Consider the following 26,312-nt stretch of genomic DNA (forward strand, 5'->3'; position numbering starts at 1 on the left):
TGGAGATGGGGTGAAAGTGTGTGGGTGTCTACAACCTTTCAAAACACACCCTAACCGAATGGACTGATGGCTTAAAAGGGACAGAGGTTTACCATCAAGTCTAGTGAATTGTCACTAGTAAATCTAGGCGTTGGTGTGTGGTATCATTGTGAAAATCATTCAATTTTGATGTACTTCAAATGTTTCCTGAACTATCAAAGGTAAAGTTCTTCCTCCCCAGGAGACATGCACAATGAATCAATCGCCGGAGTTACTTTCATCAAAATCATTTGCATTTACTCAACAGAACTGCAAGTCTTTCTAGTTCTGTTTCTGGCGAGTATCGTGGGTGGGTCTCCTGGGACCACTCTCGCCATAGGCGGAGAAACTCTATTTAGATCGCGGGTGGCTGTGAATCCATTCCTTTACACAGATATATCCCGCTCCCCTGTGCTGATATCAGTGTGCTAAGGAATAACCTGCCGGGGACCAGGTGAGTCTAAAGGGCACGCAGCGCCCTCTTCTGGCCTCTGACGGACCCACGCAGACCATTGAGGCTCTCGACCTTGCTCTTGAAGCAACCACTCCAGGGATCTGTTCACCGGGGTGCGAGCATCATCGCTGCTCCGAGGTTGGCCTTCAGAGCTGGCGAGCGTGGCAAGAGACTGGCCCTGGAGCCGAGAGGCGGACACGGGGTGGAGTCGCCGCGGATGACAGCGGCAGGGCTACACCTGTTGCAATGTTAGCACGCCCCACAGAGAAGGCAGCACTGGGCACGGACCTCTGCTCCCACACCCACTGGGCAGGGCAGGGCCGCTTGAGAAGGGGAGCCAGGGATCATTTTGAACCTATCCCACAGAACAGGTGCGTTTGGAGGGGGACCCGAACGCAGCGGCGTCTCCTGCGCCCGTTGCAAGTTGGGGTCTCTGGGTGGGTTCCCCAGCTGTTCGCCGGAGAGCCTTGCTGCTTGCTGTCTTGCATGCGGTAGATGGGATCTCTCGGAGCGAGCTCTTGACTGCGCAAGAACTACAGAGCCAAGTGAGTCAAGGCCGAGTAGAAGAGATGGAACCCTTCTGGTCGCTGTCCTTGGCCGGTTCTCTGAAAGATGGGCTGGCAGGGCCTGCACGTGGCGACAGAGAACACCCTGTGAAGGGCCTAGAGGCCGAGGGCGCTCTGATTAGGAAGGTTGCCTGGGAGGATGCTCCTAACTTCCTTCACTGTTCCAACCTCCCCCTCTGCTCTCCTCCCCACAGCGGTCCGCCCTCGTGCTGCCGCGGAGCCTGTGTGCCCGGGCGACATCCAAGTCGGTGGCAGATCTACCTCTCCGCCCTGTCCCTGCGTCCGCTCTTGACCCAAACCGGTTCCAGCCCCTAAGTCCTGGTGCATCGGGAGGATAGAAGATCGGCGGGACAGTCACTAATACGCACCGCAGATGCATCCGAAGAGGCACGAAAGACAGCGGACAGAGCTTGGAAAGCCATGGTCCAAGGAACCCGGACCTTGATGCTCAGCTTACCCACCGATTCAGTCTGAGCCCACGGCCTTTTCTTCTAGATGAGTTCAAGTTCTCCGGAGTTTGCCTTGAAGGCGCGCCACGCCCCCTCCCCAATCTGAGCAGGATCAGGAGGCCGGGTGAATCCCAGGCGCCCGCACCCTCTTACCGAGCCAAAGCAGACTCTGCGCCCCAACGCTCTGATCTTCGGCCTTAAGGAGAACTCCAGGGCGGACTGGGAGGCGGTGGGGACAAAGCGGATTCGAAACCACGAGTCCTGGCAGACGTGCGAATCTGGTGCCACAGGGACAGTCAAGAGCAGCAGCCTGGAGATCCACGCTGCTTGGGGGAGCGCGCTGCGGGCATGGGCGAGCCGGCACGCGGAGCGGGCTAAGGGCCGGTAAAGCGGGATCCTCCCAGGGCGTGGGCACGAGTCCGCGGGCGGTGGCCCTCGCGGGGTTGTCTTTCAGTGCCATGGCCGGCCGCAGTTGTGGCTGTGGCCCGGGCCACCTGAATGAGGACAACGCGCGCTTCCTGCTGCTCGCAGGGCTCATCGTGCTCTACCTGCTGGGCGGCGCCGCTGTCTTCTCGGCGCTGGAGCTGGCACACGAGCTGCAGGCCAAGCAGCGCTGGGAAGAGCGCCTGGCCAACTTCAGCCGCGGCCACAACCTGAGCCGCGAAGAGCTGCGAGGCTTCCTCCGTCACTATGAGGAAGCCACCAGGGCGGGTATCCGCATGGACAGCGTGCGCCCTCGCTGGGACTTCACGGGAGCCTTCTACTTCGTGGGCACTGTGGTGTCCACCATAGGTAAGTAAGCCGACTGGTCACTCAATGGCTCTACTTTCTGATCGGGCATCTCAGCCTTGGGGGTTCTCCCCCCGCCCCCCCCCCGGCGCCCGGAATTGCACCAAATGAACCCTCTGAGGCTGATCAACAGGTGCGAATGGATCCCAATGTCACCTGGGAAGTTATAAAATTACTCCAGACCTCTGGACAGACCAGAACCAGCCGCTGTTTGTTAACCAGTCCCCGAGGATTTGAATAGTTCTTAAATTGAGGAAGCACGGCCCTCAAATTGAGACCGCCAGTCTGGTTTAGGAGACAGGGCTGAGTTCATGAATTCGTGGTGGGGGGTGGGGGTGGCGCTACACTGAGCTAGAGAGCTTGAAACGTTTTGGGAGTGTTGACTATGCACAAGCCACTACTCAAAGGAAAGCCCACGATTTCAAACTTACAGAGAGACGCTCCGAATTCCAAATTGGGAACTCAAAGAACCAAGAGGAAAGTGACCTTGGCTCTAGCCGGTTTGCGTTCCTAGGAATGGAGTTTAGGGACTAAAGGGGTATCCAGTGCATTCTAGAACATAGGCGGCTTGCATCCAGAAGTCCCGGAGCTGGCTGAGCTTGAACTAGAGGAAGGACTGCTAGGGAGGCCGGGTGACTGAGGAGATGGAGCAGGAGCAAGTAAGAAGTTAGCATTTTACCAGGAGGCCTCTGAGCCGTTGGGAATTCTGAGAACAATGTGGCAGGCTACTGGCAAGTGATACCGTTATAGTCCTGCAGAATGAGGTGGGAATGGATTTGTGTGGCACACTCCCAAGGCTGCTCACTATTGAAGTCTAGTTGAGTGATGAGCGACTGGGAGAAAATAATGCAGAAGCCCCGGGGAAAGAGGCCTGTGTGGGGAGCGGGACTCTGAAAGGCTGGAAGAGGACGGGAGGAGCATAGAAGTCGCTGCGGGAGCTCAGGGCAGCAGCTACATCATGGATTCTCCGCAGCCAGGGTCCCTGCACTTTCTAGAGTAGTAGCTTGCCGGTGACTCGGATGACAGGCAAGCCACCTTGAGATGTCATCTACACATTCTGCTAGGGGGAAAAAGCCCTCACGCTGAAGCCTCGAGCTATAGACCTAATTAGCCCAGAAAGACCTCCCGAGAGTAGCCAGGAACGCATAAGTTCAACTGGCCCACCAAACAGCAAGGCAGAAAGGACCCACCTGGCCAGCACACGACAGCTGTACTCAAGCGCCTTATGCTAACCGGTCCAGCTTATAAGTCCCTGTCATTCTGCCTTCTTCCCCGGAGGTCCACTGTTTGACGCTTAGAAAGAGGAACGATTTTCATTTCTGGAGTTCCACGTTTGGGGCTTTTTCTGAGTCCTTTCTTCCTCCTGCCTGGGCTTAGAACATCATTCCCCCACCCAGATCCCGTGAGGGGAGGTTCAGCTGTCCGTTTCCAGGCACAGCAGTTCTGCTGCGCTTTAAGATGCTTTTCCGTGGGAACAATGGCAGGGGCACCTTAGAGTTCTAGCTGAGGAGCTGTGGTTGTGGGGAACAGGAGCTGGGAGCAGCCAGTGAGAGTCTGTGCTCACACAAGGGAGAGCAAGCAGCTCTTTCCTCTGAGATACACTGCCTAAGATTTCCCAGGGACGCTCAGACTGGCCATTCGCAGAAGCCTGGGATCTCATCAGTTACTCGTTTCCTACCTGGAAATGTTCAGGGACATGGCATTAGAGTTCTGTCCAGGACATAGTTCTCCGTCTCATTACCTTCATTCCAGTTCTTTCCTGTGTTCGCCTGAGCCGGTTGGATCAGAATGACTTCTTTAAATTCAGAAATCCGGGGATTTTTCTTCTTTTTTCTGAATTCTAATCTGTTATCTCTTCCTATGTTTTTCTCTGTGAAGTAGTGGGTTTGATGTGACTGCAACCCAAATGATTCTTGAGGTCCTGTGTAATGCTCCTTTCAAAGACTGGTCTAATAGCCAAGGCAATGGAAAACTAAATTCAATGTTTCTTTGTCTCTTTAAGGTAAAACCGCCCTGTTATAACAAAGGAAATGTCCCTCTTTTCTCCTTGTGGCTCTAGGGCTTCTTATTCCTATGATCTTCCCAGACATGAGCTTACCGCCATTCTGTCCTTGCTGGTCCCCTCTTGCTATCTCTTTTTGCTGTTATTAAAATTGGCGTTCTTTTAACTTATTCTCATTAATCCCATTACCTGGAGTCTCCAAAACACAGGCGAGTCCTGTGAGGTGACCGGCATCAGCCCTGCCCCTTGAAACCATAGAGAGAAAGACAATGATTGGTGTGTGACCTCTTCAGTCTGTGGGGAGGACGCTGCCAGCACCCAGTCCAGCTAATGACAAGAAGCCCCTGTCAGAAGGACACGTCTATTTCCCCTGGCACTCTGGTCTCCCCTCCCACCACCACTGTTTTCCCCTTCCCTATTCCTCGCCCCAGCCCTGTTTCCTTCTGAATTGCCAGGCATTTGTTTTTCTAATACTGCTTCTTCAACGCCCTCCCATTGCATCCACCCCACTTATCCAGAGGGGCGTGGCTTTAGATACCTAATAAAACTCTGGGGTTCTTGGTCTTGATGTCTGACCACATCTGCTTCTCTTTTACTGATCACCTCTCCTTGTGGGGATGGAGGACACTGGCACCTAGAGGACCAGAGATCAGACCACAAGTGGAAATGAGTATAACTTGGGGTACAGGGCTTTGGGGGGCACCTGGACCCTGGAGAGAGCAGCCCTACCACAGGCATTCTCAGGATAACATTCAGATGCTACCATGCTGACCAGACAGCTGTGAGGACTTGCAGACCCCAGATGAACTTGGGTCACAGGAGAGAGCATTCTGGGCTTCCTGCCCTTGGGATGGGAAGACAGGAAGTGTTGCCTGCTTTTGCAGCCTCTTGATGTTGCAAGTTACTGTAGCCGAGTTCACACAGGATTCTCGGTCACCTTGGAGGGTAGCATATTTCCTGTTTGCACGCACACTTCTTCCTGAGGTAGGGAGATGCCTTCTCTCAGCTCTTCTGGCCCCCACGCCTTTTCATCCCGGAACACACACCATTCTCTTCTTTTCTTTCCTTTAATGTGATGTCCCACGCGCCTTCTTGAGACTTACGCGTGTATCCATGAATGTGGGGGTCACTTAACTGTCCTCTGAGGGCTGAACACAGCACGGATCTCTGTGTGTGTTCAACTCTTACAGAAATCCCGTAGTACTGGCTACATGCTCCTGTGAAGTGGGGGCGGGGGGGGGGGTGCGAGGTGCCAAGGCTCAGCGAGCTTCTCTGTTGGGTTGAACGTTACTCAGCTGGAGGTGAGATGGCAAGCTAACCCTTAGAACTGTCCCCTATGCCTTTTCTTCCTTTGAGGCCCTTTTTGTAGGAATAATTGGCCCCCAGTTAGACACTGCACCCCTTTTCCTCAGTTGTGGTGGTTTTTAGAGGCCCTAAAATAATACAGACAGTCTGCCTGGCAGACTTCAGGAAGGTTTATGATTCACCAGTGTCTGTTGGTACAAGGCAAGGTTTGAGTGAAACCTACCACGTAGATGAATACTGGCACTTCCGGGCATCATGTTTCACAGTCCTTGCCAACTAAACATCTTCCTGATGCCCATGATGGTTGACCATGTCTGTACACTGTCTCCACCAGATCCCAAAGTCACTGACCTTTCCTGTTAGCTCTTAGCACATTGGTACCTTGGTACCTAGGTTTTCTGTGTCTTGGATTAAGCAGCTGCTAAATAACACAGTGATGCTGAGCCAACCCACTGACCGCTGAAGTGGTTTTCAAACTGTTCTGAGGAGTTCATGGAGTACTCTATGCTATGCTAAGGTCATTCCTCGGGGCTTAGGGCTCTCTTCCTTTGTGATGGGATGACAGGAAGCTTCTCTCTCTCTCTCTCTCTCTCTCTCTCTCTCTCTCTCTCTCTCTCTCTGATGTGTGTGTGTGTGTGTGTGAGAGAGAGAGAGAGAGAGAGAGAGAGAGAGAGAGAATAAATCAATTGGATGAATGTTTATCTTACTCAACTACCTTCTTACTGTCTTGATTGGGGGGGGTGTAGAAAAAATACTAATTTGATTGACAGGGTATTTTTCCTAATTCACATCCTTTCCATGGCTAAGATAAATATTCTCGCCCATTCTCTATGTAGCTGTTTAACTCATTTCAAATGTTATTCAGAAAGATTGCTTTTTAAAGTTTCTGTGAGGTTGGCACTATAATTATGCTTTGATTTATTGCTAAAATTATCACATAACGATCTGAGAATGTGCATGTTGTACAATTCTCTGTTTTCTTCTTTGACTGTTTCTTTGTGTCATGGAGCCTGTATATATTTGAGCCAGTTTTCCACTTGTGTCACAGATTCCTGGAGCTGGAAAGAAGATGGACCCCCCTGTCCCCCCCCCCCCCCCCCCCCCCCCCGCCCCCCACCCCCCCCCCTTCCTTTTTTCCTCTCCAGTGGTCATTCTGGTTCTCCTTTTCCCCCCCCCCCGCCAAATCAGGCTTTAATTCCCATAATCACATCAAAGACAACATTTTACTGTGTTTCAGGGCACATAAAGTCATCAAAATTTTTTTGTAACTCCATCATTTGATGACTTTGCTTGCCTTCGTCAGGGTTAACTTTGTTCCCCTCTTCATGCTTTATGTGCTAATGGCCCATGGAGCTGAAATACTGCGTCATAGGAGAACTGCTTGTGGACCCGTGGACCATTGCTCTAGTGGGGTTATCAGTGGTTTTGATTTAAGTAACCACTTAGTGTGTTTTCGTACTGTTATTTTTAACTTTTTCCATGTGTATGAAAAGTTTGCACATTTACCATTTGGTCTCCTCTCTGCTGCCCCCCTTCATTCTCTCCATCCCTGGTTTGTTTTTTTGATTGTTTGGTTTTTGTTTTGGGTTTTTTTTTGGGGGGGGAGGTGTTCTTTCAGTGTTGATTTTCTACTCTAGTAGAGGAGTAGTTCTTTTGGTCATTCTAAGTATGATCAAGACTACCTGAGGCCAAAAGCCCCCTCTACCACCATTCTTCATGGTCGTAAATAAAGCTGAGATGTCTTTTCTGGACCACATAGAACCCTTTGACCTTGGGTCCAACACCACTACCCCCAGCTTCCAACCTCCCCGTCACTGGCTCGCGTTCTTCAGGAAAAGCATCCCCAAACCTTCCAGGTATCCTCGTCTCTAACAGCCGAGCGTCCACCCTTGTCTGACCTTCTACTGCTGCTCTTGAGGACCCTTCTCCCCATTACCCCTCTGTTTCCTTCTCCCAACCTCCTCTTCTTCCTCCTTCCGTTCACTGAGCTGTATTCCCAGTCCTTTCTTTTCCTTTATTGTGAGGCATAGTCTTGCAAAGTTGCTCAGGCGGCACCTAAACTAACTCTGTAGCCTAGGCTGGCCTTCAGCTTGAGGTTTTCCTACCTTAGCCTCATGAGTAGCTGGGATTATAGTCTTTTGCCATCAGGTCCAACTAGGACTTTCCTTCCTTCCTTCCTTCCTTCCTTCCTTCCTTCCTTCCTTCCTTCCTTCCTATTTCCTTCCTTCTCCCCTCCCTCCCTTCCTTCCTTCCTTCCTATTTCCTTCATCCCTTCCTTCTCTCTTTCCTTTCCTTCCTTAATCTTTCCTTTTTTCCTTCCTTCCTTCCTCTCTTCCTCTTTCCTTCCCACTCTCCCTTCTTTCCTTCCCTTCTTAGTTTTTGAGACAGAATCTTACTCTGTAGTCCAGGCTCTTGGAGCTTAGTATGTGCTCCAGGCTAGCCTCAGACTCACATCCTGCCTTGGTCTCCCAAGTGCTGGGACTGCAGGCACCCCCTCCCATCCCAGCAAGAACTTTTCTTTCTCCACAACTCCATCTTGCCTCTAGTTCCTTTCCCGTGCCTCCACACGTGTGGGCTTTGCTGGGCTTTTACTAAGCATCACCGAGTCTGTCTCAAGCTTTGCTTCTGCTTTCAAATGGAAAGTGGAGGCAAGAAAATGAACCTTCATGAAAGTAACTTTTCCTGTGCAGTCTGGAAATAATGCCCCATTTCTCACCGAGTGCGGTGAGAGAAAAAGACAACAGCCGCACACATATCTGCTGCTTTTGCGCCTGAGCCCAGTGCCTCTCCTGTGCTTCCGCCTGCACAGACACCTCAGCTTCAGGTGGAACGGCTGCCTTCCATTGCCTGTGGTGCTGTTTCTTTTCGCTTGTCACTACAAAGGAGAGAGAATGACAAGAAAAACAGTTTCCGGCAGCACGGGGTTGCCTGCTGCTGACAGCAATGACAGAGACACACTGAAATGTGCACTTTAACACAAGAAGTGCCAAGGTCCATAGCTGGACCAGAGTTCCAGGAGGCCACCAGTCTGGCAGTACGTCTTCATCCTCTGCATTATCACCAAGACTCCCAATGTCCGTCTTCTTCATGACCACATAGAGGATTGAGATGGAATCTTACTGTAGATTTGATTGGCATTCCGTAACGACAAGCAATGTTAAGAAACATTTTGTGCTTCAATGGTCACCTGTATAGTTTGTGTGTGTGTGTTTCTTTTAAAATTTTTCCTTTATTATTTTTATTGTATGCGTATGGGCAGGGTTTTTGCCAGCTCCACCTGATTGCAGTGCCTGTGGAGTCCAGAAGGGGGAGCTGGATACCCTCAGAACTGGCGTCATTAGTGGGCGCTAGGAATGGGACCTGGGTTCTCTGTAAGAGCAGTCAGTACTCTTAATGGCAGAGCCATCTTTGCAGCCGCTACTTTTTCCTTTTGTCATATATGCTTTTAGTGTTGCTTAAGCAGTCATTGTCTAAAACGTCATGGAGAATTGTGCCTGCTTTCTTCCAGCGACTTGCATTTGCTCCTGCCTTCAGGTCGCTGGCCGGTTCTGTGTTAATACTTGCATAGGCCATTCTATCAACTTCTAAGTCTCTCTCTATGCCAGCGTTGGGGATGGAGGCTTTGCAGCACATTATGCAATCAACAAGGGTGAGTCCTCCAACACCGTTCTTGTTTTTCAAGAGTATTCTTAGCTTTTCTTGGTTCCTTAAACATCCATGAGAATGATGAGATCACCTTGTCCCTTTCTGCAGAGAGAATCTGTGTTGAGTCTGTAGGCCAGCTTGGGAATATCACCTGCCACTCACCAATGTGAAGTTTTCCGATCTATGACCGTGAGCTGCCTCCCTCTTTTTTAGATCTTTTTTAAAAAAAAAATGTTTAATAGTTTTCAGGATGTGAGATTTACACTATCTTGGCTAATTTCTTTGCAAGTATTTTATCCTTAATGTAGGTGGAGACTGCTCATTCATTTCCCAGCCACCCAGACCCAACATAATCACATAGAAACTCTATTAATTATAACACTGACCAATAGCGTAGGCATATTTCTAGCTAACTATTACGTCTTAATTAACCCTTTTCTGTGTATCATCACGAGGCTGTGTAGACAAAATAATCCCACACCAGTTTGGAATTACGATTGATAAAAGGGTTATTTATTTAAGGGGAAAACTTACAGATCACTGTCCTAGACAACAGCCCTCTGCATGACCAGGAACAGAGTCTAGTAGCTGGAAGCAGAGTTGGAAACAAGAGAGGGAGAGCAGGGCTACCACTGCCTTTTAAAGCAAAAGAGACCACGCCCAAGTGGGCTGGTAATCTTAAAGGATATTGGCTGAAGGTATCTGGATAATACTAGATCATGAGTTGACGAGTGTTTTTCCTATAGTTCTCTCTTTCTGAGGTCAAGTGAGTTCCACAGTCACAGTAGGAATGTCCAGGAATTTCTAATCACTTGCCACTGTGATAGCTCTCTAAGTCACATTTTATTGTTATTCTGATGGAGGTGGGTCTTGTATTTATCTGTTGCTTTCATTGGTTAATTAATAAACAAAACTGCTTGGCCCTGATAGGACAGAAAATTAGGTAGGTGGAGTAAACAGAACAGAATGCTGGGAGGAAGAATCCGAGTCAGTGAGTCACCATGATTCTCCCACTCCAGACAGATGCAGGTTAAGATCTTCCCTGGTAAGCCACCTCGTGGGCTACACAGAATATTAGAAATGGGTTAGATCAATATGTAAGAGCTAGCCAATAAGAGGCTGGAACTAATGGGCCAGGCAGTGTTTAAAAGAATACAGTTTCCGTGTAATTATTTCGGGTATAAAGCTAGCTGGGTGGCGGGATGCAGCCCCGCCGCTCTCCTCACAACATTATTCTAAATATATATGCAGGTGCTACTCATTATTATAATATTTAGACATGACTTTTGTAACTTTAATTTTTCTTTAAAAATAAATGCAACATATATTTATATCAATAAGACAAAAAGAAGAAAAGAAAGAGATAGCAAGTGCAACACACACACACACACATTACAAAAGACAATACATGGAGTTGTTTTATGTTGATAAACTACTCCTGGACATGGTTGGCCTTCTCTAGAGTGTGGATGATATACCCACAGACACTCAATTGGAGAACACTGATTTTTTTTTCCTTTCTCAGCAGGTATCATTACAGATAGATTCCTAGTTAGAGGTGGGACTTTGTGTCCACTTTTCTGTCCCAGTGCCAGGACTTTGTCTGGTTTGAACCTGTGCAGGTTACGTCACTCAGGATGATTGTTTCTAGCTCCATCCATTTATCCACTAACTTTATAATTCCATTTTTCTTAATAGCTGAACAATATTCCATTGTGCAAATGTACCACTTTTTATTATCCACTCATCAGTTGACAGACATCTAGGTTGCTTCCAATTTCTGGCTATTATGAACAGAGCAGCAATGAATGTGGATAATCAAGTATCTCTGTAGTAAGATGTAGATTCCTTGGGGTTAATGTCTAAGAGTTTTCTAGCAGGCTCTTGTGGTAGATCTATTTTCAGTTTTTTGAGGAAGCAACACACTGATTTCCATAGTGACTGCACAAGCTTGCGTGCCCACTAGCAAACTTGTGTCCCCGTCATTGTGCTGCCATTTGTTATACTGGTCTTGGCCATTCTGATGCAGTAAGATGAAATCTCAAAGTAGTTTTAATTCACATTTCCCTGATGAGTAAGGATATTGAACCTTTTTTTTTTAGTATTTCTCAGTGATTTACATTTCATCTTTTGAGAATTCTGTATAGTTCTATGTCCCATTTTTAACTGGTTTTTTTTTCTTGATGTTCAAGGTTTTTTGTGTGTGGTTTTTGAGGGTTTTTTTTTTTTTGGTTCTCTATATATTTTATTTGGTTGTTGTTATTTTGTGTTTTTTGTTCTTTGGCTTTTGGGGTTTTTTTGAGACAGGGTTTCTATTTATAGTCCTGACTATTCTGGAACTTGCTTTGTAGACCAGGATAGCCTCAGATTCACGTAGATCCACCTACTTTGCCTCCTGAGTGCTGGGAATAAAGGTTTGTACCACCACTGGTTCTTTATGTATTCTAGATTGTTGTAAGGAGGCCACTAGTTAGTTCCCTAATGCTTAGCCCCAAAACAATCACACAGAAGCTATATTAATTAAATGACTGCTTGGCCCCTTAGCTCTAGCTTCTTGTTGGCTAACTCTTACATATTAATTTAACCCATTTCTATTCATCTGTGTATCACCACATGGCTGTGGCTTATCACTAAAGTTCTGTCATCTGTCTCTGGAGGGGCTACATGGCTTCTTTCTTACTCTGCCTCCTTTCTCCCAGCATTCAGTTTCGTTTTCCCCACCTACCTCTATTCCCTGTGCAGTCCCAAGACAGTTTCTTTATTAACCAATGGTATTCACAGCATACAGAGGGGAATCCCACATCACTAGATAATAGTCCTTTATCAGATAGATAATTGGTAAAGACCTTTTCTGCTCTTTAGGTTGCTGCTTACTCAAATGGTGGTGTCCCTTGTGGCACAAAAGTTTTCAGCTTCATAAGATCCCATTCATTAATGGTCGGTTTTAGTGCCTGTGCCACCAGTGTCCTGTTCAGAAAGCCCTTTCCTGTGTGTGCCAATCAGTTCTAGTCTACTCCCTACTTTCTTTCCTATCAGATTCAGGGTGTCTGGTCTATTTAGTGCTGAGTTTTATGAATGATGTTATGCCAATGCCATGCTGTTCTATTATAAGAGTTCTTTAATACACCTTGAAATTTGAAATGGTGATGCCTGTAGCAGTTCTTTTGTTATTTGAGTTTTTTTTTACTATCCTGAATAATTTTTGTGTTTCCATATGAAGTTTATTGTTTTTCAAATTTGTAAAAAATTTTGATGGGAATTGTATTGAATCTGTAGATTGCCTTTGGTAGGATGGGCATGTTTGCTATAGTAAAAACTATCAATTCACAAGCATGGGAAATCATTCCATCTTCTGTTCTGGTGTCTTCTACAACTTCTTCAGTTGCAAGATTTTTTTACTATACAAATCATTTGCTTGGTTAAAGTAATCCTAAGTTGCTGTTGTTTTTAGACTCTTGTGAAAAGCACTGTTTCCTTGATTTATTTATCAGGATGTTTGTCATTTGTTATAAAGGAAGGCTACCAATTTTTGTGTTTAGATTTTGTGTGTTAATTCTGCTACTCGGATAAAGGTGTTTATCAGCTGTAGATGTTTCCTAGTGGAATCTTTGGGAACTTTTATGTATAAAATCATATCGTCTGTAAATAAGGATACTTTGACTTCTTCCTTTCCTGTGTGAATCTCCTTGATATCCCTCAATTGTTTTATTGTTCTAGCAAAGACTTCAAGTACTTTATTAAGTATAGAGAGAATGAACATTCTTGTCGTGTTCCTGATGTTAGAAGAAATGCTTTGAATTTCTCTTTATTTAAAATGAGGTTGGCTGAGGGCTTTTGTATGGTGGCATACAGATTTTTAAAATATTTCATTATGACTATCTTAAATATCTGTTTCTATCCTAATGCCCCCCTTTTCATCTCTAATTTTGTCAGTTTGGATACTCTTTCCACGTCTTTTGGTTGATTTGTCTAAAGACTGGTCAATTTTGTTCCTTCTCTCAAAGAACCAACTCTTCATTTCATTGATGCTTTGTATAGCTTTTTGATTGTTTGTTCATTTGTTTCTCTTTATTGATTTTAGCTCTGAGTTTTTTCTTCCCATCTACTCTTTTCAGTGTTATTTCTTCTTGTTTTCTAGAGCTCTCCAGTGTGTTGTTAAGTTATTTGTATAAAATTTCTCCAGGTTTGGGGGTATTTTGTGTTGTTTTGTTCTGTAATGTAGGCACTTAGGGCTATGAACTTGCTCTTAGTACATTCTTCACTGTGTTCAATAGGTTTGGGTATGTTATGTTTTCATTCAATCCTAAAAATGTTTAAATTTCCATCTTGAGTTCTGTCTGAATTTCCATTCACTAGTGAGCTGTTCAGTGTCTGTGCGTTTGTATATTTTCTGCTATTTTTGTTGATTTCCAGGTTTTTTGTTTTTAAAAAATCCATGATGGTCAGACAAGAGACAGAGCATTATTTAAATTTGTAAAATATCTGTTGAGATGTGCTTTGTGTCTGACTATATGTCAGTTTTGGAGGAAGTTCAATGGAGAAAAGCAGTGTATCTTTAGTGTTGGGGTGGGATATTCTGTATATGGCAGTTAGGGCCTTGACTTACGTCATTATCTCCAGCATTTCTCCACTTAGTGTTTGTCCGGATGACCTGTCTGTTGGCGAGAATGGAGTATTGAAGTCTTCACTCTCACTGTATTAGGGTAAATATGTAATTTAGTAGTAGTGTTTCTTTTATGATGTTACATGCCCTTATGTTTAGTACATAGATGTTTAAATTGGAATATCGTCTTGGTGGATTTCTCTTTGAATGGGTATGTAGTATCCTTCTCTATCTCCTGATTAGTTTAAGTTTGAAGTCTAGTTTTCTAGATATTAGATGTCTATACCTTGCTTCTTGTTTCCATTTGCTTGGAATATCTTTTTCCATTCTTTTACCCTGAAGTGATTTCTGTCCTTATTGGTGAGATGTGTTCCTTTGATGCAGCAAAAAGATGGGTCCTATTTTCTTTTTTAAAAAAAAAAAAATCCCATAGAATTATTTTTATTGCATACATACATCACTTCCACATAATTCCTAGATATAGATAGAAGTAAGTTTTATTAACCTCATTACTATTTCTGTTCAGACACTGAAGAAATTGAGGCTGAGGGAGGTTAAATAAGTTGCTTGTTGTAACCTAGCAAGTATGCAGTTGAGCCAAGGGTCAATGTGCCTTGAATTTAGGGCCAGAATTTGTGTCACTGTCCTACCACAACCCATCAAAAATGCAAGCCTAGCATAGCTACCTGTGACAGTTTGGTATGAATTCTGTTGTTCTGTTTACTTGGATTTTTGTTTTGCTTTGTTACTTTTAAATGAAATGAGCAATAAAACTTAGAGCCTCCCTTAAGAAACTATTCATTTGTCATTTCAATGATGTGAAATTTCTTTTTTATTGATTTTATTTAGCTCTACATTTTTTCTCTGCTCTGCTCCCTTTCTCTCCACTCCTTTTCAACCCTCTCCCATAATCTCCATGCTCCCAGTTTACTCAAGAGATCATGTCTTTTTTTACTTCCCATGTAGATTAGATCCATATATGTCTCTCTTAGGGTCCTCATTGTTGTCTAGGTTCTCTGGGATTATGAACTGTAGGCTGGCTTTCTTTGCTTTGTGTTTAAAAACCACTTATGAGTGAGTACATATGATATTTGTCTTTCTGGGTCTGGGTTACCCTACTCAATATGATGTTTTCTAGCTCCATCCATTTGCCTGAAAATATCAAGATGTCATTATTTTTTTCTGCTGTGTAATACTCCATACTGTATATGTGCCATATTCTTCTTATTCATTCTTTGGTTGAAGGGCATTTAGGTTGTTTCCAGGTTCTGGCTATGACAAACAATACTGCTATGAACATAGTTGAGCACACAGTTGAACATCCTTTGGATATATACCCAAAGTGGTATTACTAGGTCTTGAGGAAGGCGGTGTCCTAATTTTCTGAGAAATCACTACACTGACATCAAAAGGGATGTACCAGCTTGCATTCCCACCAGCAATGCAGGAGAGTTCCCTTTACCCCACAAACTCCAGCATAAGGTGTCCTCAGTGTTTTTTATATTGGCCATTCTTACAGGTATAAGATGGAATATCAGAGTGTTTTGATTTGCATTTCTCTGATGACTAAAGATGTTGAACATTTCCTTAAGTGTCTTTCAGCTGTTTTAGATTCCTCTGTTGAGAGTTCTCTGTTTAGGTCTGTTCTCCATTGTTTATTGGATTATTTGTTCTTTTGATAACCAATTTCTTGAGTTCTTTGTACATTTTGGAGATCAGACCTCTGTCTGATGTGGGGTTGGTGAAGATCTTTTCCCATTCTGTAGGCTGTCATTTTGCCTTGTTAACCATGTCCTTTGCTTTATAGAAGCTTTTCAGTTTCAGGAGGTCCCGTTTATTAATTGTTTCTCTCAGTGTCTGTGCGGCTGAGGTTATATTTAGGAAGTGGTTCCCTGTGCCAATGCATTCAATTGTACTTCCCACTTTCTCTTCTATGAGATTCAGTGTGGCTGGCTTTATGTTGAGGTCTTTGATCCATTTGGACTTGAGTTTTGTGCATGGTGGTAGATATGGATCTATTTTCATTCTTCTACATGTTGATATCCAGGTATGCCAGCACCATTTGTTAAATATGCTTTCTTTTTTCCATTTGATTTTTTTTGTTTCTTTGTCAAAAATCGGGTGTTCAAAGGTGTGTGGGTTAATATCTGGGTCTTCAATTTGATTTCATTGGCCCTCCTGTCTGTTTTTATGCCAATACCATGATGTTTTCAATACTGTAGCTCTGTACTAGAATTTGAAATCAGGGATTGTGGTGCCTCCAGAAGTTCTTTTATTGTACAGGATTGTTTTGGCTATCCTGGGTTTTTTGTTTTTCCATATGAAGTTGAGTACTGTTCTTTCGAGGTCTGTGAAGAATTTTGCTGGGCATTGCATTGAATCTGTAGATTGCTTTTGGTAAGACTGCCATTTTTCTATGTTAATTCTACCTATCCTAGAGCATGGGAGTTCTTTCCACTTTCTGTTGTCTTTTTTAATTTCTTTCTTCAAAGATTTAAAGTTCTTGTCATACAAGTCTTCCAGTTTTTTGGTTAGAGTTACTCCTAGATATTTTATGCTATTTTTGGCTCTTGTAAAGGGTGATATTTCTCTGATTTCTGTCTCAGCCCATTTACATCTGTGTAAAGGAAGGCAACTTTTTTGAGTTAATCTTGTATCCTGCTACATTACTGAAGGTGTTTATGAGTTGTAGAAGTTCCTTGGTAGAATTTTGGGGTCTCTTATGTATACTATCATGTCATCAGCAAATAGTGAGAGTTTGACTTCTTCTTTTCCAATTTGTATCCCTTTGACCTCCTTTTGTTGTCTTGTTGCTCTAGCTAGGACCTCAAGAACTATATTGAATAGACATGGAGAGAGTGGACAACTTTGTCTTGTTCCTGATTTCAGTGGTATCACAGGCAGTTTCTCTCCATTTAGTTTGATGTTGGCTGTTGGCTTGCTTTATTGTGTTTAGGTATGTTTCTTGTATCCCTGCTCTCTCCAAGACCTTTATCATGAAGGGATGTTATAGTTTATTGAAAGCTTTTTAAGCTTCTAATGAGATTATCATGTGAATTTTATTTTTCAGTTTGTTTATATGGTGTATTACATTGACAGATTTTCGTATGTTGAACCATCCCTGCATCTCTGGGACGAAGGCAACTTGATCATGGTGGATGATAATTCTGATATGTTCTTGGATTCTATTGCCAGTATTTTATTTAGTGTTTGTGCATCAATGTTCATGAGTGAGATTAGCCTGTAATTCTCTTTCTTACTATTGTCTTTATGTGGTTTGGGTATCGGGATACTTGTAGCCTCATAAAAAGAGTTTGCCAATGTTCCTTCTGTTTCTATTGTGTGGAATAATTTGAGGAGTATTAGTATTAGTTCTTCTTTGAAAATCTTGTAGAATTCTGAGCTGAAACCATCTGGTCCTGGGCTTTTTTTGGTTGGGAGACTTTTGATGACTGTTTCTATTTCTTCAGCAGTTATAGGTCTGTTTAATTTGCTTATCTGGTCTTGATTCAATTTTGGTAAGTGATATTTATCCAGAAAGTTGTCCATTTCCTTTAAGTTTTCCAATTTTGTGTATTACAAGTTTTCAAAATATGACTTGATGGTTCTCTGGATTTCTTCCATATCTGTTGTTATGCCCCCTTTTTCATTTGTGATTTTGTTAATTTGGATATTCTCTCTCTGCCTTTTGGTTAGTTTGGATAAAGGTTTGTCTATTTTGTTGATTTTCTTGAAGAACCAACTTTTTGTCTCATTGATTCTTTGTATTGTTTTCTTTGTTTCTATTTTGTTGATTCCAGGTCCCAATTTGATTATTTCCTGCCACCTAGTTCTCTTGGGTGAGTTTGCTTCTTTTTGTTCTAAAGTTTTCAAATGTTCTGTTAATTCACTAGTGTGGAATTTTTCTAGCCTTTTTATGTAGGCATTTAGTGCTATGAACTGTCCTCTTAACACTGCTTTCATTGTGTCCAATAAATTTGGGTATGTTGTGTGGTCATTGTCATTGAATTTTTGGAAGTCTTTGATTTCTCCATTTATTTCTTTCTTGACCCATTGATGATTCAGGTGAGCATTGTTTAATTTTCATGTGTTTGTGGGCTTTCTGGAATTAGTGTTTTTGTTGAATTATAGCTTTAAGCCATGGTAATCTGATAAGGTCCATGAGATTATTCCATTTTTTCTATTTGTTTTGTTACCAAGTTTGTGATTAATTTTTGAGAAGGATCCATGAGGTGCTGAGAAGAAGGTATATTCTTTTATGTTTGAATGTTCTACATATGTCTGTTAAGTCCTTTCGAGTCATAATATCTGTTAGTTTTTTTATTTCTCTGTTAATTTTTTGCCCGAGTAACCTGCCCAGTGGTGACAGTGGGGTGTTGAAGTCTCCCACTATTAGTATATGGGGTTTAATATGTGATTTAGGCTTTAGAAGTATTTCTTTTACATATGAGGGTTCCCTTATATTTGGGGGATAGATGTTCAGTATTGAAATTTCTTGATGGATTTTTTCCTATGACTAATATGAAATGTCCTTCTTTGTCTCTTTGGATTGATTTTAGTTTGAAGTCTATTTTTAGATATATTGAATACCTACACCAGCTTGTTTCTTAGGACCACTTAATTGGAAACTTTTTCCCAACCCTTTACTCTGAGGTGATGTCTGTCTTTGAGGTTGAGTTGTGTTCTTGTATGTAGAAGAAGGATAGATTCTGTTTTCATATCCAATCTCTTAGCCTATATCTTTTTATAGGTGAGTTGAGTCCATTTATATTAAAGGATATTAATGACCAGTGATTGCTATCTCCTGTTAATTTAGTTTTTGTTGTTGGTGATGTTATTTTGTGTGTTTTCCCCTTCTTTGGGCTTTGCTGCTGTGAGATCATCTATTGTCTGTGTTTTTGTTGATGTAGTCAACTTTTTTGGGTTGGAGTTTTCCTTCTAGTACTTTGTGTAGAGCTAGGTTTGTGGCTAGGTATTGGTTAAATCTGGTTTTTTTCATGGAACATCTTGTTTTGTCCTTCTTTGGTGATTGAAAGTTTTGCTGGGTATAGTAGTCTGGGATGGCATCCATGGTCTCTTAATGTCTGCATAACACTTCACCAGGACCTTCTGGCTTTCATTTTCTCCACTGAGAAGTCAGATGTAATTCTGACAGGTCTGCCTTTATATGTTATTTGGCATTTTTCCTTTGCAGTCCTTAATATTCTTTATCTGTATGTTTAGTGTTTTGATTATTATGTGGCGAGGGGACTTTTTTTTTTTTGATCCAATCTGTTTGGTGTTCTGTAAGCTTGTATCTTCGTAGGCATATTTTTCTTTAGGTTGGGAAAGTTTTCTCTTATGATTTTGTTAAATATATTTTCTGTTCTTTTGAGTTGAATTTCTTCACCTTCTTCTATACCTATTATTCTTAGGTTTGGTCTTTTCATGGTGTCCCATATTTTGGGTTAAGCTTTTGTTAGATTTAATGTTTCCTTTGACTGGTGAGACTATTTCCTCTATTGTATCTTCAGCGCTTGAGATTCTCTCTTCCATCTCTTGTAATTTGCTATTCATGCTTACGTTTATGGGTCCTGATCTTTTTCTCATGATTTCTGTTTCTATAATTCCCTCAGCTCAGCTCGTGTTTTCTTTATTGTCTCTATTTCAGTTTTCAAGTCTTGAATAGTTTCTTTCATATATTTGATTGCTTTTTCTTGGTTTTCTTTAAGGGATTTGCTGATGTCTTCTAATTTTTTGTTTGTCTTTTCCTCCATGTCTTTGAGGGAATTTCTCATTTCCTCTTTAAAAGTTTCAAACATTCTCCTGGAGTTATTTTTAGGTCATTTTCTTCTGCTTCATCTATATTTGGTTGTTAAAGTCTTGCTGTTGTATGGTCTCCAGATTTCACTGGTGTTGAGTTGCTCTTTGTGGTGTTGAGTGTGTTCTTACCTTGTCTACCCATCTTTTCCTCTAACTGGTGTGGTTGGGGCTGTCTGTGATTCTGGTGATTAATCTTCTAGGTACTAGCAAATCCAAAGCTCAGATGGTTGTTCATCATCATACAGTCAGTGCCACAGTTCTAGTTACCCTGTTGGTTTTCCTTGTTCCTGGAGATTGCTCAGCAGTCCCAGACTTTGCTCTGCTCTTGTGGACTGTGCTGTCTCAGGCCTGCTCTGGCCTATGTTGTCAGCTCAGACCTGTTTCTGTAAATGTCCCTGGTCTGTATCCACTCCTCCTCCCATGGAGCTTGCTGCCTCAGGCCTGTTCCGGCCTAGGTTTCTGGTCCAGTCCTGCTTTTGCAAACAACCCTGGTCTGGATCTGCTCCTGCTCTCCTGGAGCTCGCTGCCTCAGGCCTGTTCCGGCCTAGGTTTCTGGTCCAGTCCTGCTTTTGCAAACAACCCTGGTCTGGATCTGCTCCTGCTCTCATGGAGTTCACTGTCCCAGGCCTGTCCAGGCACAGGTTGCTGTCTCAGTCCTCCTCTTTTGGAGTTCACTGCCTCATACCTGTTCTGACTAAGTTGCTGGCTCAGTCTTGCTCCTACGGAGTTCACTGCCTCAGGCTTGCTCTGGCTCTTATTTGTCTAGAAAAATCGATAATATTTCTGGGACTAGTAGTCTGGACTGGCATCTGTGGTCTTTTAAAGTTTTTAGGGCATTCATCCAAGTCCTCTGGCTTTCAGAGTCTCCCTTGAAAGTCAGGTGGACCTGTCTTTTTAAGTCACTTCATCGTTTTCCCTTGCAGTTCTTGATAGCCTTTCTTTGTTCTTTCATTTAGTGTTGTACTTTGATAAGTATCTCTTTCTCTTTAGATTGGGGAAATTTCCTATTATTCTGTTAAAAGTGTTGTTTGTGTCTTTGACTTGAGTGTATTCTCTTTTCTATATCCCTACCATTCATAGCTCTGGTCTTTACATAGTGTCCCAGATTTCCTGCTTGTTTTATGCCTTGAATTTTTAGGTTTTATAATTCCTTTGACTGAGCTATCCATTTCTTCTACCTTGTTTTCAAGATCTGAAATTCTCTTTTTCATGTCTTTTTTAAAAATATTCATTTATTATGTATACAATATTCTGTCTGTGTGTATGCCTGCAGGCCAGAAGAGGGCACCAGACCTCATTACAGATGGTTGTGAGCCACCATGTAATTGCTGGGAATTGAACTCAGGACCTTTGGAAGAGTAGGCAATGCTCTTAACCTCTGAGCCATCTCTCCAGCCCTCATTCATGTCTTTTAATCTGTTAGTGAGGCTTACCGCTGAGGTTTTTGTTTGACATTCTGAGATTTTTATTTCTGGTTTTATTTCAGTTTGGATTTTCTTTAGTGATTCTATTTCTTTGTTAAATTCTGCTTTAGTGTCTAGAATTGTTTTTATTTTACTCTCCCGTTTGTGTTTTCAAGGTCTTTATTAAGATATCTATTTATAAACTTAGATCTTTAAAATATATTCATAATTGCTATTTTGAAGTCCTGATCTTGTACACCAGCTGCCTTTCTTGGGGCCTAGAGTTGCCAGTTTCTAGAGAAGGCATATTATCTTAATTGTTCATGTTTTTTGGTTTTTGTTTGTTTGGTTGGTTGGTTTTGTTTTTGTTTTTGTTTTTTGTTTGTTTGTTTGTTTGTTTGGTTTGGTTTGGTTTGGTTTGGGTTATTTTTTGCACTGGGATCTAAGTGTTTTAAATGGTAACATTTGAAGTGTTTCTTTGTCTAGACATCTGAACCTATCTTTTTTGGGTGGGTGGTCCATTCTTTGATTGTTGTTACCCACTTTGGTTCCTGGCCAGATATGGTAGATCCCTGGTAGAGAGCTGTTCTAGTTCCAGCTAAGTAGTGGGTGTGGGGTCGCTTGTAGATGAGCTGTAGCTCACCAGGGAGTCACAAAGAATGGAGATAGGCTTGAAGAAAAGGCTGAGAATGGCTGTGAAGAATAACTGGGGGGCCCTGGGTCACCAAGAGGCCTCATCCCAAGAGAATGGAGGTAGACGGGAAGGCAGGTTTGCTGCAGCAGGGCTGGGAGTGAATCTAGTGAGACTGGAAAGAGAGATAAGAAGAGAGATGAAGGTTCCCTACTTGAATCTCAGCCTAGTGTGGCAGATGTAGGTCCCTGGGAGAACAGTTCTGCAGTTCTTCAGGTCAGCAGAGTCACAAAGGACTGAAGATTGGCTAGAAGGAAAGACTGGAAAGGGACTACCAGGGGGACCATATATCTTCAACAAGAGCCTGAGTCTCTAGGGTATGGAAGTGGACTAGAAGGAGGAACTTCTGCAGCAGGCTGCAGCAGGACTAAGGGAAGTCTGAGGTACTGTTCTCATAATGAACTTGAAAGAATCTTGTTCTTGCAGTCAACATGTGCTGTATTCTTGCTCTTCCTTGGGGCTGTAGCAAGTTGTATAGTTTTTCTTCCTTGGGCTGAGGTTGTAGCTCAGCTGGTTGAGTGCTTACCTAGTCCGCACAAAGTCCTGGGCTCAATTCCTTCTACCACATTACCCTGGTAGCATATGCTTGTCAGTCCAGGACCTGGGAGGTAGAAGCAGGAGGCTCAGAAGTTCAAGGTCATCCTCAACCTACAGAGTTTTAAGACTTGCCAAGGCTACATGAAGTCCTATCTTGAAAAGTTCAAAATGAATCCTTTCTCCTGTGACTAAAGACTATTTTTGCCCCAATTGTGTGGGAAAACTGAAGCATGGTTAGTAGATAAGTTGTCCCAAGTCACATGGCTAGTAAGTGGTGGTGCTGTGGCTCAAACCTCATTCATCCCAATATACACAGAGCACGGTAGTCAGGGCCTGAGACTGCCAAAGTTCTGGAGGAAATGGAAATAAAACCAGGACCCTGCTTCTTTGTGGTTTCCACCACTGGGTTTGCATTTGATATTGTGGAAGAATTATTATTTGAGAGAGAACCTTGCTGTACAACCCAGACTAGCCTCAAATTTGAGATAATCTCCTGCCTTAGCCTCCCGAGTGCTGGGATTATAGGCATGTGCCACCACGCCTGACTAGAATATAAGTGTCTGGGTAACCCTCATGGGGGTTTGTCCCTTCTTGTTTCCCATAACCAGCTCCCACCTCATGTCAAATATAAAGTTCTGTTTGGTTCATCTGGAATCTATTGAGTCCCTACTGTGTGATCAGCTACTCTCGGGCTCTTCATTTGAGGACAGGGCTGTAGGCATGTGGTGAATTTGGATGGGAATATCATCCCGCTCTTTGTGGTCGCTAGCCTCTGCCTAGCTCCCAGTGTGTGTCATTTTGTCACCTGTGGAAATCACAGATCTGTTCCACCCACTTCACAGCCATGTCAGAGACCTCATCTCCCATGCTCACCCCCACTTCACACTCATGGAGGTTACTAGGCTTGACCTGTCTTTCTGTTTTCACAATGAGGCACCTATCATGTGTCACTTATTTCTCCCATAGTTTGGGAACTGTGACTTCAGAGGGTGGCTCAGTTCATCCTGGGCTCCCATTTGCTTAAAAACAACAAACAATTCTGACAGATAGGTCTGCCCTGGTTGCCCAAGGCCCACCGAAATAGGAATTGAAATCCGGATGAAGCTAGACTGGGTATGAAGAGGAAGGGGAAACTGCCTCGCCACTGTGGCTGCTGTGTGTGGTTATTGAAGGATGCTTATGGCATGTAACAGTTGGAAAGGCATTGGGACGTGCCTGTTTCTCAACTTCGTTAACATACTCTCCTTTTCTGATGGCTCGGATGTTACTCCAGACTCTTGCAAGGTCTTGAGGTCACCACTGGGGTATGAGTTGCCACAGCCTTCAGAGAAGTGGGGCTATGACACCACTCCATGTGCTAGGGCTATGTGAACTCTATAGTGCAGGAGACCAATAGCTGCCCTTGGGGCTTGCCCTTCATCCTCAGTTAGTGGTGGGGTCCCTCTGGTCACCACCCGTCCTATGGCTTTAGTGGCACGGGTGCCCTTTGTTGCAAATCCTGATTTGGGAATGTGCAGTTTTTCTCTGTGGTTTTTAACACAACTTCTTGCTTCATGCTTAAAATAGTATTTATAACCAACAGGTCTTAAGCCAAAGACAATTTGCATTATTTAGGTCACTGATTATTTTTTAAAAAAATAATGGCAAATGTTTAACAACTATCTCAAAGGAAAAGTGAGTGTGGCTGAGCCAAGCTGTTCTTATGGTGTAAATATTCCAAGCTGAAGCCACTGATGGCAGAAGGCAGATAGAGTGCAATGAGCATCTCCAGCTCTCAGGAGCCTCAGTGTTTGGGGAAAGTTGACTATGTGCTAAAATATTAAGGAAATAAATTCCAGATCAAAAACCAGTCTTCCAACTTCTCTTGAGAAAATGGGAAATCTAGTCATACCAGGCTCAAATTTGCAGAAGTTAACTACTCGGGAGGGACCGTGGATGCTCCCTTTGGGCTGCTTGCTGCGTCCCATGGTCCATGGCTGAGTGGCACCTGCCATTCATCACTGTGCTTGACTTCTTTCTTGTCCCTTGGTCTAAGCACTAAGTTTGATAAAACACACACACACACACACACACACACACACGTGCAATCTCATCACCGGGCATTGGATCAAAAACTCAAGAAAGGGTTGCCCAGTCAGCCTCCCACATAATATTGTTTCTAATTGCTTCCACTTTAATCACAGGGTAGCCAGGGCTCTCCTGATAAGATGCATGGAGATTTTATTCCATTCTTGTTGGTTTCCTTCTGGTCATCCATATCAGTAGGCACAAGTGCTTTTTCTACTTAGAGTATTTAATTAGTGAGACACATCCAGAAAATCATGAACTCTGTGGCAGGCTGAAGATTTCCCTATAGGGAAATTAAGACCCACCAACCGGAAATGGTGAGAAGTGACAAGTTCAGAGGAAACAGCCAGTAATTAAGAATGCATCAAGTCCTGCACAGGGAGCAGATGACAGATCGTGGTGGAAGAAAAATAGCATCTCTGAGGTCTCCTTGGACCGTGTCCATGTTGATTTTGGAAAATACTCAAGTGTCTGGGATGAAGACTGATCTCTAGCCTGAAATGTCGAATACCCAGAGATGCCAACATCATGCAGGGACTGGACCATGAAGATCAATATCATTTTTAATAAGTATTGAGGGATTCATAAGGTGTTAGATTTTTAGATGTCCTGTTCTTAATGAGCTGAAATATTTTCACAGAAGATCTAGGAATGAGGGGTTTGAACAGAATCCATTGGTGTGTGTGGTACTGGAAGAGCTGGGCTGCGTCTCCCTCCCACCAGTGACAGTATGGCTTCTCCAGTGAACCTTGTCCTCCGACAGCCAGAGAAATCAGTAATATGGGATCACAGTGGTTGCTCATCTGGACTACAACAGGCAAAACAAGACTCAGATCCCTTTTCTTAATAATAAAGCTGATTCTAGCCTTATCATGAACCAGAGGAAACACCAGAGTAGAGAAGGTTGATTACCTTGCTTCCTTTTCCTGCTTCTTAACCAATGTCTCATCTCAAATCAACTGATGGGACTCACCCACCCCCCTCCCATTGTCTGTGTTCCATGGCACTATAGGGTATCCAACACCTGAGGACAAGATGCTTCATCACCAAAGACTTTTGTGGGGGGGAGGGTTTACAGTTTTGCCTAGAAATTCATACGTCTTTAACCTGCCCATTTTAGAGACAGCACATAAATGAATTGTGTGTTACCTCATATCTTCAATCTTAAAGTCCTTGGGATGTTTGGGGCTCATTGTACACAGGAAAGTATGTTTGTGTGAGCCAGAAAGGACCGTGATCAATGCCTGTTACCAGAGGGGAGCAACCATGGTCAGCATTATTTGTCCCCACACTGATCTCTGGTCTCTAAAGTCCTTCCTTTTCTCAGATGTCCCCTTACACTCAGACCAAGGGGACATCTCAAGATTTCCTAGGGAACCTTTCAGAAATGGTAACTGTCTGGGCTATTTGATTGGAGTGCTTGGCCAGTATTCAATAGGGCTTTGGTAGCTCTATTTAAAACAAATACTAAGGGGAGGCTGAGATGGCAAAGTGGCTAAAGCAGCTCTCTGGCGTGAGTGTGGGGGCAGAGTTAGGATTCCCCAGAACCCATGTATATGTGTGGAGGTGTATGTATGTATATGTTTATATGGATATGCTGCTGGGTGGACATAATGGTCTACCTGTAATTCTAGCCAAGGAAAGTAGAGACAAGGCATCCTCCAAGCAAGCTGGCTAGTTAGACTAACAGTATCAATGAGCTCTAGGTTTGATTGAGAGAACCTGTCTCCATGAGTAAGGAGAAAGAGAGCAAGCTGGCTAGTTAGACTAACAGTATCAATGAGCTCTAGGTTTGATTGAGAGACCCTGTCTCCATGAGTAAGGAGAAAGAGAACAAGCTGGCTAGTTAGACTAACAGTATCAATGAGCTCTAGGTTTGATTGAGAGACCCTGTCTCCATGAGTAAGGAGAAAGAGAACAAGCTGGCTAGTTAGACTAACAGTATCAATGAGCTCTAGGTTTGATTGAGAGACCCTGTCTC

General features: G+C 43.5%; 2 protein-coding genes across 2 annotated transcripts in view; both read left to right on the top strand.

The window, feature by feature from the left end:
- Nucleotides 1–1,346, top strand: part of Tdp1 (tyrosyl-DNA phosphodiesterase 1) — a 79,451-nt gene extending 78,105 nt beyond the window's left edge. Inside the window, 1 exon segment of the mRNA XM_050151512.1 lies at nt 1,233–1,346. Within this exon segment, the coding sequence (XP_050007469.1) occupies nt 1,233–1,330 (98 nt within the window). The 3' untranslated portion in view covers nt 1,331–1,346.
- Nucleotides 1,347–1,944: 598 nt separating this feature from the next.
- Kcnk13 (potassium two pore domain channel subfamily K member 13) overlaps nt 1,945–26,312 on the top strand; it is a 93,933-nt gene continuing 69,565 nt past the window's right edge. The window contains exon 1 of the mRNA XM_050151513.1: nt 1,945–2,279. Within this exon, the coding sequence (XP_050007470.1) occupies nt 1,946–2,279 (334 nt within the window). The 5' untranslated portion in view covers nt 1,945. The remainder of the gene's footprint in view (nt 2,280–26,312) is intronic.

The sequence above is a fragment of the Alexandromys fortis genome, unplaced genomic scaffold (genome assembly GCF_014885135.2).
Source record: "Alexandromys fortis isolate MF-2015 unplaced genomic scaffold, M_Fortis_MF-2015_v1.1 scaffold_63, whole genome shotgun sequence".
Taxonomy (NCBI): Eukaryota; Metazoa; Chordata; class Mammalia; order Rodentia; family Cricetidae; genus Alexandromys; species Alexandromys fortis.